Genomic DNA, 12,127 nt, shown 5'->3' with positions numbered 1-12,127 from the left:
CTCCTCCTCCTCCCCTCCCCTCCCGCACCTTCCCCGGACGGGGACAAAAAGGTTTTCCGTTGGCCACGCGCGCTGTCCGGAGAGCCGGGGCCCGCGCCGGGCCGCGGAAGGGCGAGGGGCGAGCAGCAGGAGGAGGAGGAGGAGCAGGAGGAGCAGGAGGAGCAGGAGGAGGAGGAGGAGGAGGAGGAGGAGCAGGAGGACCAGCAGCGGCAGCAGCAGCAGGAGGAGCAGCAGGAGCAGGAGGAGGAGGAGAGGGGCAACCCCGCCGCGGAGGAACGCATCTGAAGAGGCGGCGAGCATCCCGCCCTCCCGCGCTCCGGGAGCGGCCGAGTGGGATTTAAAGGCGGAGAAGGGCCCGGGGGGGGGAAGCCCCCCTCCCCTCCCCTCCCCTCCCCCTGCCCCCCGCTCCTGCCCCCCGCCCCCCGCCCCCCGCCCCCCGCCCCCTCCCCGGCCGCCCGGCCGTCCGGCGGGGCCGGGGAGCGATGACATCAACGGGGAAGGAAGGCGGGAGCGGGCCGCAGCACGCGCAGTATGTGGGACCCTACCGCCTGGAGAAGACCCTGGGCAAGGGCCAGACAGGTCGGTGAGGGGCTGGCGGAGGGAGGGGGGAGGGCACCGGGGGGGGGGGGGGACGGGACGGGGCGTTCGGGGGGCGGGGGCCGCTGTGCGGCAGGGATGCGGCGGCCCGAGCCCGCTGGGGAGGGAGGGGGGGAGGAAGGCAGGGAGGGAGGGAGGGAGGGATGGAAGGGAGGGAGGGAGGGAGGGGGCGGCGCGGGACCGGCCGGACGCGCCGGGCTCGGCCGGGGGCGGGGAGGGGGCCGGGGGCGCCCCGGGGGGAGGGGAGACGGGGGCGGGATGGGCGGGGGGGGGGGGTCCTCTCCGTCTCCGTCTCCGTCTCCGTCTCCGTCGCCGCCACATCATGATGGAGGAGGGCGGAGCCGCCGAGGCCGCGGTGCCGGGGCCGGGCCGGGGAGGGGCCCGGGGAGGGGCCCGGGGAGGGGCTCGGGGGTCCCGGCTGGGGGCCGCGGGGGGGGGGGGGCGGTCGGGGGTCGGGGGTCGGGGCCGCGCCAGCCCGCGGGTCACACAATAGGCCCGGAGCCCCCGCAGCCTCCGCCCTCCCGCGCGCCCCGCCCGGGAGACCCGCCCGGGAGCCCCCCCCCCCCCGGGGACCGGGGCCCGCCGGGGCCGGGCGGCGAGGCGGGAGGGGGGGCCGAGCTCCGGCCGAGCCCCGCCCCCCGACCCACGCACCCCCCAGCGCGGAGGCGCGGGGAGGCCGGCGGCCCGGGGCGTCGAGGCCTGCGGGAGCGGGAAAACGGGGTGCGGGCACGTGGGCCGGACCCCCGAGAAGGAGGCCCGGGAGCTCCGGTTCGGACCCAAGCAGCGAGGCCCGGGGGCCCGAGGCCCGGGGGCCCGAGGCCCGGCTTGGGAGGCAGGGGGCCCGGGTTCCGATCCCGCCTCCGCCACCCGTCTGCCGGGTGACCTTGGGCTGGTCGTTTCACCTCTCTGGGCCTCAGTTCTCCCATCCGGAAAAGGGGCGGGGGGAGGGGGTGCGAAGCCTGGGAGACCCGGGGGGGACGGGGGGACGGGGGGACGGGGGGACGGGGACGCGGGGACCGCGTCCGGCCTGATTCGCTTGGATCGGCCCCGGCGCTTAGAGCAGAGTAAGCGCTGAACAGATACCGTAATTATTAGGATTAGAGGGCCGGCCGGCCGTCGGGCTCTGGAAAGGAGGCCAGAGTTCCCGGATCGGCCGTTATTTTTCTCTCCTCCCAGCGGCGGATCCTCTCCCCGCCCCTTCTTGGGGCCGGTGAGGAGGGGTCTGGGCGGGGGGCGGTCCCGGGGTGGGTGAACGGGGCTCGCAAGCCGGGGAGTCCGAGGGAGCTGGGTTCTAATCCCAGCCCCGCCACTTGCCTGCCGGGTGACCTCGGACAAGTCACTTGGGGGCTTCTCCTGGGCCTCAGTTCCTTCATCTGTAAGATGGGGAGTGAGACCGTGAGACCCACGGAGGCCGGGGACCGTGTCCACCCCGACCCGGTGGTCTCCACCCCGGGGCTCGGTACAGTGCCTGGCCCAGAGTCAGCGCTTAAGAAATCCCCAAGAGAAAGGGAGTGACGATTAGTAAGGATGATGATCGCCCTATCTGGTAGGCGCTTGGTGCCGAGCGCCGGACTAAGCGCTGGGGTAGATGCGAGTGAATGAGTCGAGACAGGATGCCCTCGTATTTCCTCCCGGCCCCCTCCCCCTGCCCCCTCCGCCCGGCTTCGGGACACCCACCTTTCGCGGGACGTGATGATCCTTGATGGCGGTATCGATTAAGGCCTCAGTCGATAGATGCGGGATAATCGGATCGGAGAGGGGTCCCGTCCCCCGAGGGAGGGAGGGCGGGCATCTTGATCCCAAGGTACAGATGAGGAAACGGAGGCCCAGAGAGGTCGAGCCGCTTGCCCGAGGTCACCCAGCCCCCCCGGGGCGGGCCGAGCGGGACCCCAGACGGGGCCTTGTCCTTTCTCCGCGGCCGCCCGGGGACCCCCGGACAGGCGGCTGGAATCCTCCCTCTGGCTCGAACTCGGGGCCCGCGGTGGTGGCCCAGCGTGGCCTAGTGGATAAAGAGTGGACTACCGATGGAGGATAGTTAGGAGCACTCACTCTGTGCAGAGCGCTCTACGCGGTGCTCGGGAGAGCGCCGTACAGCGGACTACAACGGAGTTAGCAGAAGGACCTGGCTTCTAATCCCGGCTCCGTCCCTCGTCTGCCGGGTGACCTTGGGCCAGTCACTTCACTTCTCCGAGCTTCAGGTGCCTTCATCTGTAAAATGGGGGGGGGGGGGAGGTCCGTGAGCCCCGAGTGGGACAGGGATGGCGTCCGACCCGCTTTACCTGACTCCACCCCGGCGCTTAAAAACAGTGTCTGGCACATCCGCGCTCAAATACCACTAATTCTCAAAATTAGAGAAGCTCAGTGGAAAGAGCCCGGGCTTTGGAGTCAGGGGTCATGAGTTCGAATGCCGGCTCTGCCCCTTGTCGGCTGGGTGACCGTGGGCGAGTCGCTTCGCTTCTCTGGGCCTCGGTTCCCTCGTCTGGAAAATGGGGATGAAGACCGGGAGCCCCACGTGGGACCACCTGATTCCCCTGGGTCTACCCCAGCGCTTAGAACACATAGTAAGCGCTTCACAAATACCAACATTATTATCCTTATTACCACAATTAGCATCATTTCCTTGCTAACCCTTTCTCTCCCGACTCCCAAACGGCGCCAAGAGCCCCTGCCCGCTTGGCTCCCGACAGGCTGTGTGACCTTGGGCAAGTCTCTTAACCCCTCCGGGCCCCCGTTTCCCGGGATCGGATCCCCGTCCGGTGACTGTGAGCCCCGGGCGGGTCGGGGGCTGGATCCCACCCGTCTACCCCAGCGCTTAGCACAAAGTAAGGGGGCAGTTTTGCTCCCCAGAACCCACCGGTTCCGCTGGCCCACCCGCTAGCCCCCACCGGCTCGGTGCGGGCACCGGGGTGGGAGAAGCAGCGTGGTCCAGTGGCTAGAGCCCGGGCCTGGGAGTCGGAATAGGCCTGGGTTCTAATCCCGGTTCCGCCACCTCAGCAGTATTTATTGGGCGCTTACTAGGCGCGGAGCGCTGTACCGAGCGCTGGGAATGGACAAAGGGGTAACGGAGAGAGACGGTCCCTGCCCTCTGACGGGCTTGTCTGCTGGGGGACCTCGGGCAGAGTCACTTCACTTCTTCTGCGCCTCAGTGACCTCATCTGGAAAATGGGGATGAAGACTGGGAGCCCCATGGGGGACGGGGATCGGGTCCGACCTTACGAGCGCTTGGTACAGTCTCTGGCACACAGTAAGCGCTGGCAAATACCGTTATACGAAAAAAGAGCAATGTGGGGGGAAGGCATGAGGCCTTGTCTGATGAATCCTTCTCCCCATCGCAACGCCACTTCAGCGATCTCACATCACTCAACCCCTTGGCTATCACACCCTCCCCACCCCCACCCGGAGATGTCTGTGCACAGCAGCGCGGCTCAGTGGCAAGAGCCCGGGCTGGGGAGTCAGAGGTCATGGGTTCGAATCCCGGCTCTGCCCCTTGTCGGCTGGGTGACGGTGGGCGAGTCACTTCACTTCCTCTGGGCCTCCGTGACCTCATCTGTCAAATGGGGATGAAGACCGTGAGCCTCACGTGGGACCACCTGATGACCCTGGATCTCCCCCCGGCGCTTAGAACGGTGCTCGGCACAGAGTAAGCGCTTAACAAATACCAACATTAGAGAAGCAACGTGTGCTCAGTGGAAAGAGCCCGGGCTTGGGAGTCAGAGTTCCTGGGTTCGAATCCCGGCCCTGCCACCTGGCAGTTGTGTCACCGTGGGCAAGTCACTTCACTCCTCTGGGCCTCAGTTCCCTCCTCTGTAAAAGGGGGATTAAGACTGTGAGCCCCACGTGGGACAACCAGATTCCCCCGTGTCTCCCCCAGCGCTTAGAACGGCGCTCTGCACATAGTAAGCGCTTAACAAATACCGACATTATTACGATTATTCTCCGGGCCTCAGTTCCCTCATCTGTCAAGTGGGGATTAACTGTGAGCCTCACGGGGGACAACCTGATGACCCTGTCTCTACCCCAGCGCTTAGAACAGTGCTCTGCGCCTAGTAAGCGCTTAACAGGTGCCTCAGTTCCCTCATCTGTCAAAGGGGGATTAACTGTGAGCCTCACGGGGGACAACCTGATGACCCTGTGTCTACCCCAGCGCTTAGAACAGTGCTCTGCGCATAGTAAGCGCTTAACAAATACCAACGTAATAATAAGCACACAATAAAGCCGAGGAGAAGCGATGTGACCTGGTGGTCAGAGCACGGGCCCCACAGCTCGTTATGTCCAGATCCGTAATTTATTTATTTCTATTAGAGTCAGTCTCTCCCTCTAGACCGTAAACTCGATGTGGTCAGGGAACGTGACTACAAACCCTATCGTATTGGACTCTCCCAAGCACCTGGTACAGTGCTAGGCGCACAGTAAGTGCTCGATAAATAGGATGGATCGATTGATTGATCCCCAATCTGCCCTTTTCCCTTGTGATTCTGCTGTGTGACCTCGTTCAAGTCCGTAGACTTCTCTGGGCTTCAGTTTCTTCATCTACAAAATGGGGGAGGGCGGGGAGGAGGAGTAGAAATCTCTGTTTCTCCACCTCCTTTTTCATTCATTCATTTATTCATTCAACCGTATTTATTGAGCACTGTACTAAGCGCTTGGAAAGTGCCGCGTGGCTTAATGGAAAGAGCCCGGGCTTGGGAGTCAGAGGTCGTGGGTTCTAATCCCGGCTCCGCCACTTTGCTGTGTGACTTTGGGCAAGTCGCTGAACTCCTCTACGCCTCAGTTACCTCACCTGTAAACATGGGGATTAAGACTGTGAGCCCCACGTGGGGCGATCCGATCTACCAACCGTGTATCTACCCCAGCGCTTAGAGCAGTGCTTGGCGCACAGTAAGCGCATGACAGATACCACAATTATGAGTGTCATTATTAGAAACCCGTCAGTCCACGACGCACACACTTTCTAGAGAGACGAGGAGTCCAGACTAGGACTAGTCTAGAGAAGCAGCGTGGCTCAGGGGGAAGAGCCCGGGCTTGGGAGGCAGAGGTCATGGGTTCGAATCCCAGCTCCGCCGCTTGCCGGCTGGGCGGCTTGGGGCAAATCACTTCACTTCTCTGGGCCTCAGTTCCCTCATCGGTAAAATGGGGATGAAGACCGGGAGCCCCACGTGGGACAACCTGATCGCCCTATATCCCCCAGCGCTTAGAACAGTGTTCTGCACGTAGTAAGCGCTTAATAAATACCAACACTATCATCATTATTATTATTAGACTGTGAGCCGGTCGTTGGGTAGGGATTGTCTCTATCTGTTGCCGAATTGTACTTTCCAAGCGCCTAGTACAGTGCTCTGCCCACGGTGAGATCTCAGTAAATCCGATGGAATGAGTGAATAACAGTGATGGTATTTGATAAGCGCTCACTCTGTGCCGAGCACTCTTCTAAGCGCTCGTCATGGGGCTGTCCCACAGTCTGACATCCCCATTTGACAGATGAGGGCACTGAGGCCCAGAGAAGTGAAGTGACTTGCCCGAGGTCACGCAGCTGACCAGGGGCAGAGCCGGGATGCAGCTCAAAAGTTCCCCCACTTAGCAGAAAGCTGTCACACGCACCACGCGTGCACGGATGCGTGGATGCATGGGTGCCTACACACATGTGTCCCAACTGGGTCCCAGCTGTCCCTCTGCGGCCTGGAAGGGGCGACCTGATTCCGCAGGGGGGTGGGGGGGGGGATGCGGAGCCCCCCCCTCCCCCTCGCCCCCCGCCCCCCGCCTCGGCTTTGTTCGGCAAATCCTCCGTCTGGTCCCGGGCCGGGCGCCGACTCACCGCACAAAGGGAGGATTTAGCGGAGGACGGGAGGGGGAGGGGAGCGAGGCCTCCCATTGGTGCACCTGCTCGGGCCCGCGGGGGCAGCGAGGCCTCCCATTGGTGCCCCTGCCCCATTGGTGCACCTGCCCAGGCCTCCCATTGGTGCACCTGCCCAGGCCTCCGGGGGGAGGCAGCGAGGCTTCTCATTGGTGCACCTGCCAAGGACTGGGGGGGGGGGGGGGGCGGAGAGCGAGGCCTCCCATTGGTGCATCTGCCCGGGCCTCCGGGGGGAGGGGGGGGGAGGGCAGCGAGGCCTCCCATTGGTGCACCTGCCCCATTGGTGCACCTGCCCAGGCCTCCTATTGATGCACCTGCCAAGGACTTGGGGGGGGGGGGGGGGGAAGCGTGGCCTCCCATTGGTGCACCCCTTGATTCTATTTATCGCTATTTTTCTTCTCTGCCCGTCTCCCCCGATCAGACCGTAAGCCCGTCAAAGGGCAGGGACCGTCTCTATCTGTTACCCATTTGTCCATTCCAAGCGCTTAGTCCAGTGCTCTGCCCATAGTAAGCGCTCAATGAATACTATTGAATGAATGAATGAATGAATGAATGCACCTGTCCAGGCCTCCCATTGGTGCACCTGCCAAGGACTGGGTGGAGGGGGGGAGCTAGGCCTCCCATTGGTGCACCTGCTCCATCGGTGCACCTGCCCAGGCCTCCCATTGGTGCACCTGCCGAGGACTGGGGGGGAGCGAGGCCTCCCATTGGTGCACCTGCCCAGGGCTCCGGGAAAGAGAAGGGGACGGCCACTTGGTGGGGGGCGGGGGACGGAGGGGCTGAAAGCGAGGTTTCTCATTGGTTCCCCTGCCAAGGCCGAGGGGAAGATGAGGCTTCTCATTGGTTCCCCGGCCAAGGCCGAGGGGAAGGCGAGCCGCTCCTTGGTTCCCCTGCCAAGGCCGAGGGGGTGAAGTTGAAGGCGGGGCTTCTCGTTCATAATTCATTCAATCGTTTGGATTGAGCGCTTACTATGTGCACAGCACTGTACTAAGCGCTTGGAAAGTCCAATTCGGCAACAGATAGAGACAATCCCCACCCCACAAGGGACTCACGGTCTAGAAATAATAATGGTATTTGTTAAGCGTTGACTATGCGGCGGCCACTGTACTAAGCGCTGGGGTGGATGCAAGCAAATCGGGTCGGACACAGCCCCCGTCCCCCATGGGGCTCCCGGTCTCGATCCCCATTTTCCAGATGAGGGAACTGAGTCACAGAGAGGTGAAGGGACTTGCCCAAGGCCACACAGCAGGCAATAATGATAATGTTGGTATCCGTTGAGCGCTTACTAGGTGCAGAGCACCGTTCTAAGCGCTGGGGGAGAGACAGGGTCATCAGGTGGTCCCACGGGAGGCTCCCAGTTAATCCCCATTTTCCAGATGAGGTCACTGAGGCCCAGAGAAGCGAAGCGACTCGCCCACGGTCACCCAGCTGACAAGTGGCCGAGCCGGGAGTCGAACCCATGATCTCTGACTCCGAAGCCCGGGCTCTTTCCACGGAGCCACGCTGCTTCTTACAAGTGGAGGCGGGATTAGAACCCACGCCCTCCTGACTCCTAGAGACTCCGGGCTCTACCCACTAGACCATGCTGCTGCCAACGCCTCAGGGGCAGGGACGAAGAGGCCTCGAGTTGGAGGCTAATAATAAATGATGGTATCTGTTAGGCCCTTACTAGGTGCCGAGCCCTGGTGTAGAGACAGAGTAAACAGGTCGCCCCCCGTGGGGCTCGAAGTCTTCCTCCCCCTTTTCCAGATGAGGTCACCGAGGCACAGAGAAGTTAAGTGGCTTGCCCAAGGTCACACGGCAGACAAGTGGAGGAGGCGGGATTAGAACTCACGGCCTCCGACTCCCAAGCCCGGGCTCTTGCCACTAAGCCACGCTGCTGCTTGGTGAAGGCGAGGCTCGTCAGCCGTGCACCTGCCAAGGCCCTGGGGGCGAGGGGAAGGCGGCCTCTGTGCCCGGTGGCCCGGTGGCTTCCGAATGATGATGATGTTGGTATTTGTTAAGCGCTCACTATGTGCCGAGCACCGTTCTAAGCGCTGGGGGAGACACGGGGGTCGTCAGGTTGCCCCACGTGGGGCTCCCAGTCTTAATCCCCATTTTCCAGATGAGGTCACTGAGGCCCAGAGAAGCGAAGCGACTCGCCCACAGTCACCCAGCGGACGAGTGGCCGAGCCGGGATTCGAACCCACGACCTCCGACTCCAAAGGCCGGGCTCTTTCCACGGAGCCACGCTGCTCCGTCCATCCCCTGCGCCTCTGGAAATCGTCGGCTGGAGGCTCGGGGAAGGGAAGGCCCACTACGGGAGGCTGTGCAATAATCGAATTATCTCCCCAATAAAATGGTATTATAAAGACAACACCACCGTCTAAGTGATGACAACAATAAATTGGGGGGGGGGGCGGGGAGGAGGCGCCTCTGCGCAGGCGCGGAGGGGAGGGGGCCGAACGCAAGTTTCATCGAATTACCCGATACTGCAGTTAATTATAGGAAGGTCTCCACTGTAATTAACAATAATGAACAAAAAAGGGGTGTGCTTTGTGTGGCGATAACAGGCGGGAAGTGTCATGTTTGGAAAACAGATCAGATGGGCTACACAAGGCGGGAGGTTGTTTTTCCCCCTGCCAATCCTCTTTGGGGGACGATATGAGAACCCCCCCCCCCCCCCCGGTCCCCTCTTTTCACCTGGGGGAGCCAAAACGGGCCGGGAAGGGGGCCGGTGGGGAAGGGGGAAGCGTTGTCATAAAGCCCCCTGTCCCTCTGCCCCCCCGGGGGGGGGGGGGATTGTAACAACCATAAAAATAACAAGTACTCGTTAAGCGCTTACTATGTGCCAAGCACCACTCAAAGGGTAGATGCAAGCTAATCGGGTTGGACACGGTCCCTGTCCCACGTGGGGCTCACACTCTTCATCCCCATTTGACAGAGGAGGGAACCGAGGCCCAGAAACGGGAAGGGACTTGCCCAAGGTCACACAACAGACGTGCAAAGAGGAGCAGCGCGGCCTAGTGCGTAATACTGTTGGTATTTGTGAAGCGCTTACTAGGGGCAGAGCACTGCTCTAAGCGCTGGGGGAGACACAGGGTCATCAGGTTGGCCCACGTGGGGCTCCCGGTCTTCGTCCCCATTTTGCAGATGAGGTCACTGAGGCCCAGAGAAGTGAAGTGACTCGCCCACGGTCACAGAGCTGACAAGGGGCAGAGCCGGGATTCGAACTCATGACCTCTGACTGCCAAGCCCGGGCTCTGGCCGCTGAGCCACGCTGCTTCTCTTCTCCGGGCTCGGGTAGAGCCCGGGCCTGGGAGTCGGAAGCACCTGGGTTCGAATTCCAGATCCTCCGCTTGTCCATTTGGGGCAAATCATTTTAGTGTAAAAGCTCAATCATTCGTTCGTTCAATAGTATTTATTGAGCGCTTACTAGGTGCAGAGCACTGGGCTAAGCGCTTGGAATGGACAGATCGGTAACAGAGACGGTCCCTGCCCTTTGACGGGCTCACGGTCTAATCGGGGGAGACGGACGGACGGGAACAATAGCAGTAAATAGCTCGATCGGTGGTATTTATTGAGCACTTACTGTGGGCAGAGCACTGTACTGAGCACCTGGGGGAGCACAGTGTGGCAGAGTTGGGAGACTCGTTCCCTGTCCACAATGAGGTTGCAGTCTAGAGGGGAAGACAAGACATTAATAGAAATAAAGGAATGGTGGATGTGGACCTAAGTGCTGTGGGGCTGAGGGAGGGGGTGAATAAAGGGGTCAAACAATACTGTTGACATTGGTTAAGCGCTTACTCTGTGCCGAGCACTGTTCTAAGCGCTGGGGTAGAGCTGGGGTCATCAGGTTGTCCCCCGTGAGCCTCACAGTTAATCCCCATTTTGCAGATGAGGGAACTGAGGCCCAGAGAAGCGAAGTGACTCGCCCACGGTCACAGGGCTGACAAATGGCAGAGCCGGAATTCGAACTCATGACCCCTGACTCCCAAGCCCGGGCTCTTTCCACTAAGCCACGCTGCTCCTAGCGAGGGGAACGCAGAAGGGCGGGGGAAACTTTAATAATAGTGTTGGTATTTGTTAAGCGCTTACGGTGTGCAGGGCACCGTTCTAAGCGCTGGGGGAGATACGGGGTCATCGGGTCGGCCCACGTGGGGCTCCCGGTCTTCGTCCCCATTTTCCAGATGAGGGAACTGAGGCCCGGAGAAGTGAAGCGACTCGCCCGCGGTCACACAGCTGACGAGTGGCGGAGCAGGGAACTTCACTTCTCCGGGCCTCAGTTTCCTCATCTGGAAAATGGGGATTCGAGTCCTTCCCCCCCCCCCCCCAACTTAGATAGATAGCGAGCCCTGTGTGGGAGGGGGACTGTGTCCCACCTATTTATCTTGTATCTTCCCTGGGTGCGGGGCACATAGTAAGCACTTAACCGATACCACAATTATCATCACGATGATGGTCGAGGTGCCCATATGGGCGCTTAACAAATATGTGGGTGCTTAACAAATACGCAGCTCCGACTATCGGAAGCAGCGTGGCTCAGTGGCGAGAGCCCGGGCTTGGGAGTCCGAGGTCATGGGTTCGACTCCCGGCCCTGCCCCTTGCCAGCTGGGTGACCGTGGGCGAGTCGCTTGGCTTCTCTGGGCCTCGGGGACCTCATCTGGAAAAGGGGGATTAAGACCGTGAGCCTCGCGTGGGACGACCCGGTCCCCCCGTATCTACGCCAGCGCTTAGAACAGGGCTCGGCATGTAGTAAGCGCTTACCAAATGCCAACATCGTATTGCTAGTGGCTTTATTATCGCCGATAGTATCGTTGTCGTTATCAGAATCGGGATATCAGCATTGGCTAATGGCTCCTCCGAGAGGCCTCCCCTGCTGAACTCTTTTCTTCTGCTCCCTCTCCCTTCTGCGTCATCTACGTGATTGGATCCGTGACCTTGGGGTATTTGATATTCGCCCCCCCCCCCCCCGCCCCAGCACTTTCGTCCAGATCTTCGAATTATATATTCTGAATTATTCATATGAACGGCTGTTTCCCCCTCTAGACCGTAGCTCATTATGAGCAAGGAACCTGTGTGCCGCTTCTTTTGTATTGTGTCCCCCCCCCCCCAAGTGCTTAGTACAGTGCCCTGCATAGAGGGGGGTGCTCAAAGAGAAGCAGCGTGGCTCAGTGGAAAGAGCGCAGGCTTTGGAGGCGGAGGTCATGGGTTCGAATCCAGGCTCGGCCAGTTGGCAGCTGCGGGACCGGGGGCGAGTCACTTCACTTCTCGGGGGCCTCAGTTCCCTCCTCTGGAAAATGGGGGATGAAGACGGGGAGCCCCAAGTGGGTCAACGCGATTCCCCCGTGTCTCCCCCAGCGCTTGGAACAGTGCTCGGCACAGAGTAAGCGCTTAACGAGCACCGACGTTATTAATAAATGCCAGTGATTGATTTATTGACTCAGGAGTCGTGGTAGGCAGGGAACCTGCCCGCCACTTTTGTCGCATTGTACTCTCCCGAGTGTTTAGCGCAGTGCTCCGCACCCAGCAAGCACTCAATTGACGAGTGCTTTTTAAGCGTTTACTATGTGCCGAGCACTGTTCTAAGCCCCGAGGTAGATAGAAATTAATCAGCTCGGACACAGTCCCCGTCCCACACTGGGACTCGCACGCTGAATCTCCATTTTACAGAGGAGGAAACTGAGGCCCAGAGAAGTT

General features: G+C 61.1%; 1 protein-coding gene across 13 annotated transcripts in view; it reads left to right on the top strand.

Annotated features, from left to right (window-relative positions):
• Positions 1–448: 448 nt before the first annotated feature.
• The window catches only part of BRSK2 (BR serine/threonine kinase 2), a 220,570-nt gene continuing 208,891 nt past the window's right edge, over positions 449–12,127 (top strand). For all 13 annotated transcript variants that reach the window (XR_003757818.1, XR_003757816.1, XR_003757814.1 and 10 more), the window contains exon 1: positions 449–579. Coding sequence is in view for 9 of the 13 variants with exons in the window: in XM_029059706.1 (XP_028915539.1) it covers positions 483–579 (97 nt within the window). In the remaining 4 variants the exon portion in view is untranslated. The remainder of the gene's footprint in view (positions 580–12,127) is intronic.

Source organism: Ornithorhynchus anatinus, chromosome 3 (assembly GCF_004115215.2).
Source record: "Ornithorhynchus anatinus isolate Pmale09 chromosome 3, mOrnAna1.pri.v4, whole genome shotgun sequence".
NCBI lineage: Eukaryota > Metazoa > Chordata > Mammalia > Monotremata > Ornithorhynchidae > Ornithorhynchus > Ornithorhynchus anatinus.
Note: the sequence above shows the minus strand (reverse complement) of the source record. Positions and strands in the feature narration are given on the sequence as shown.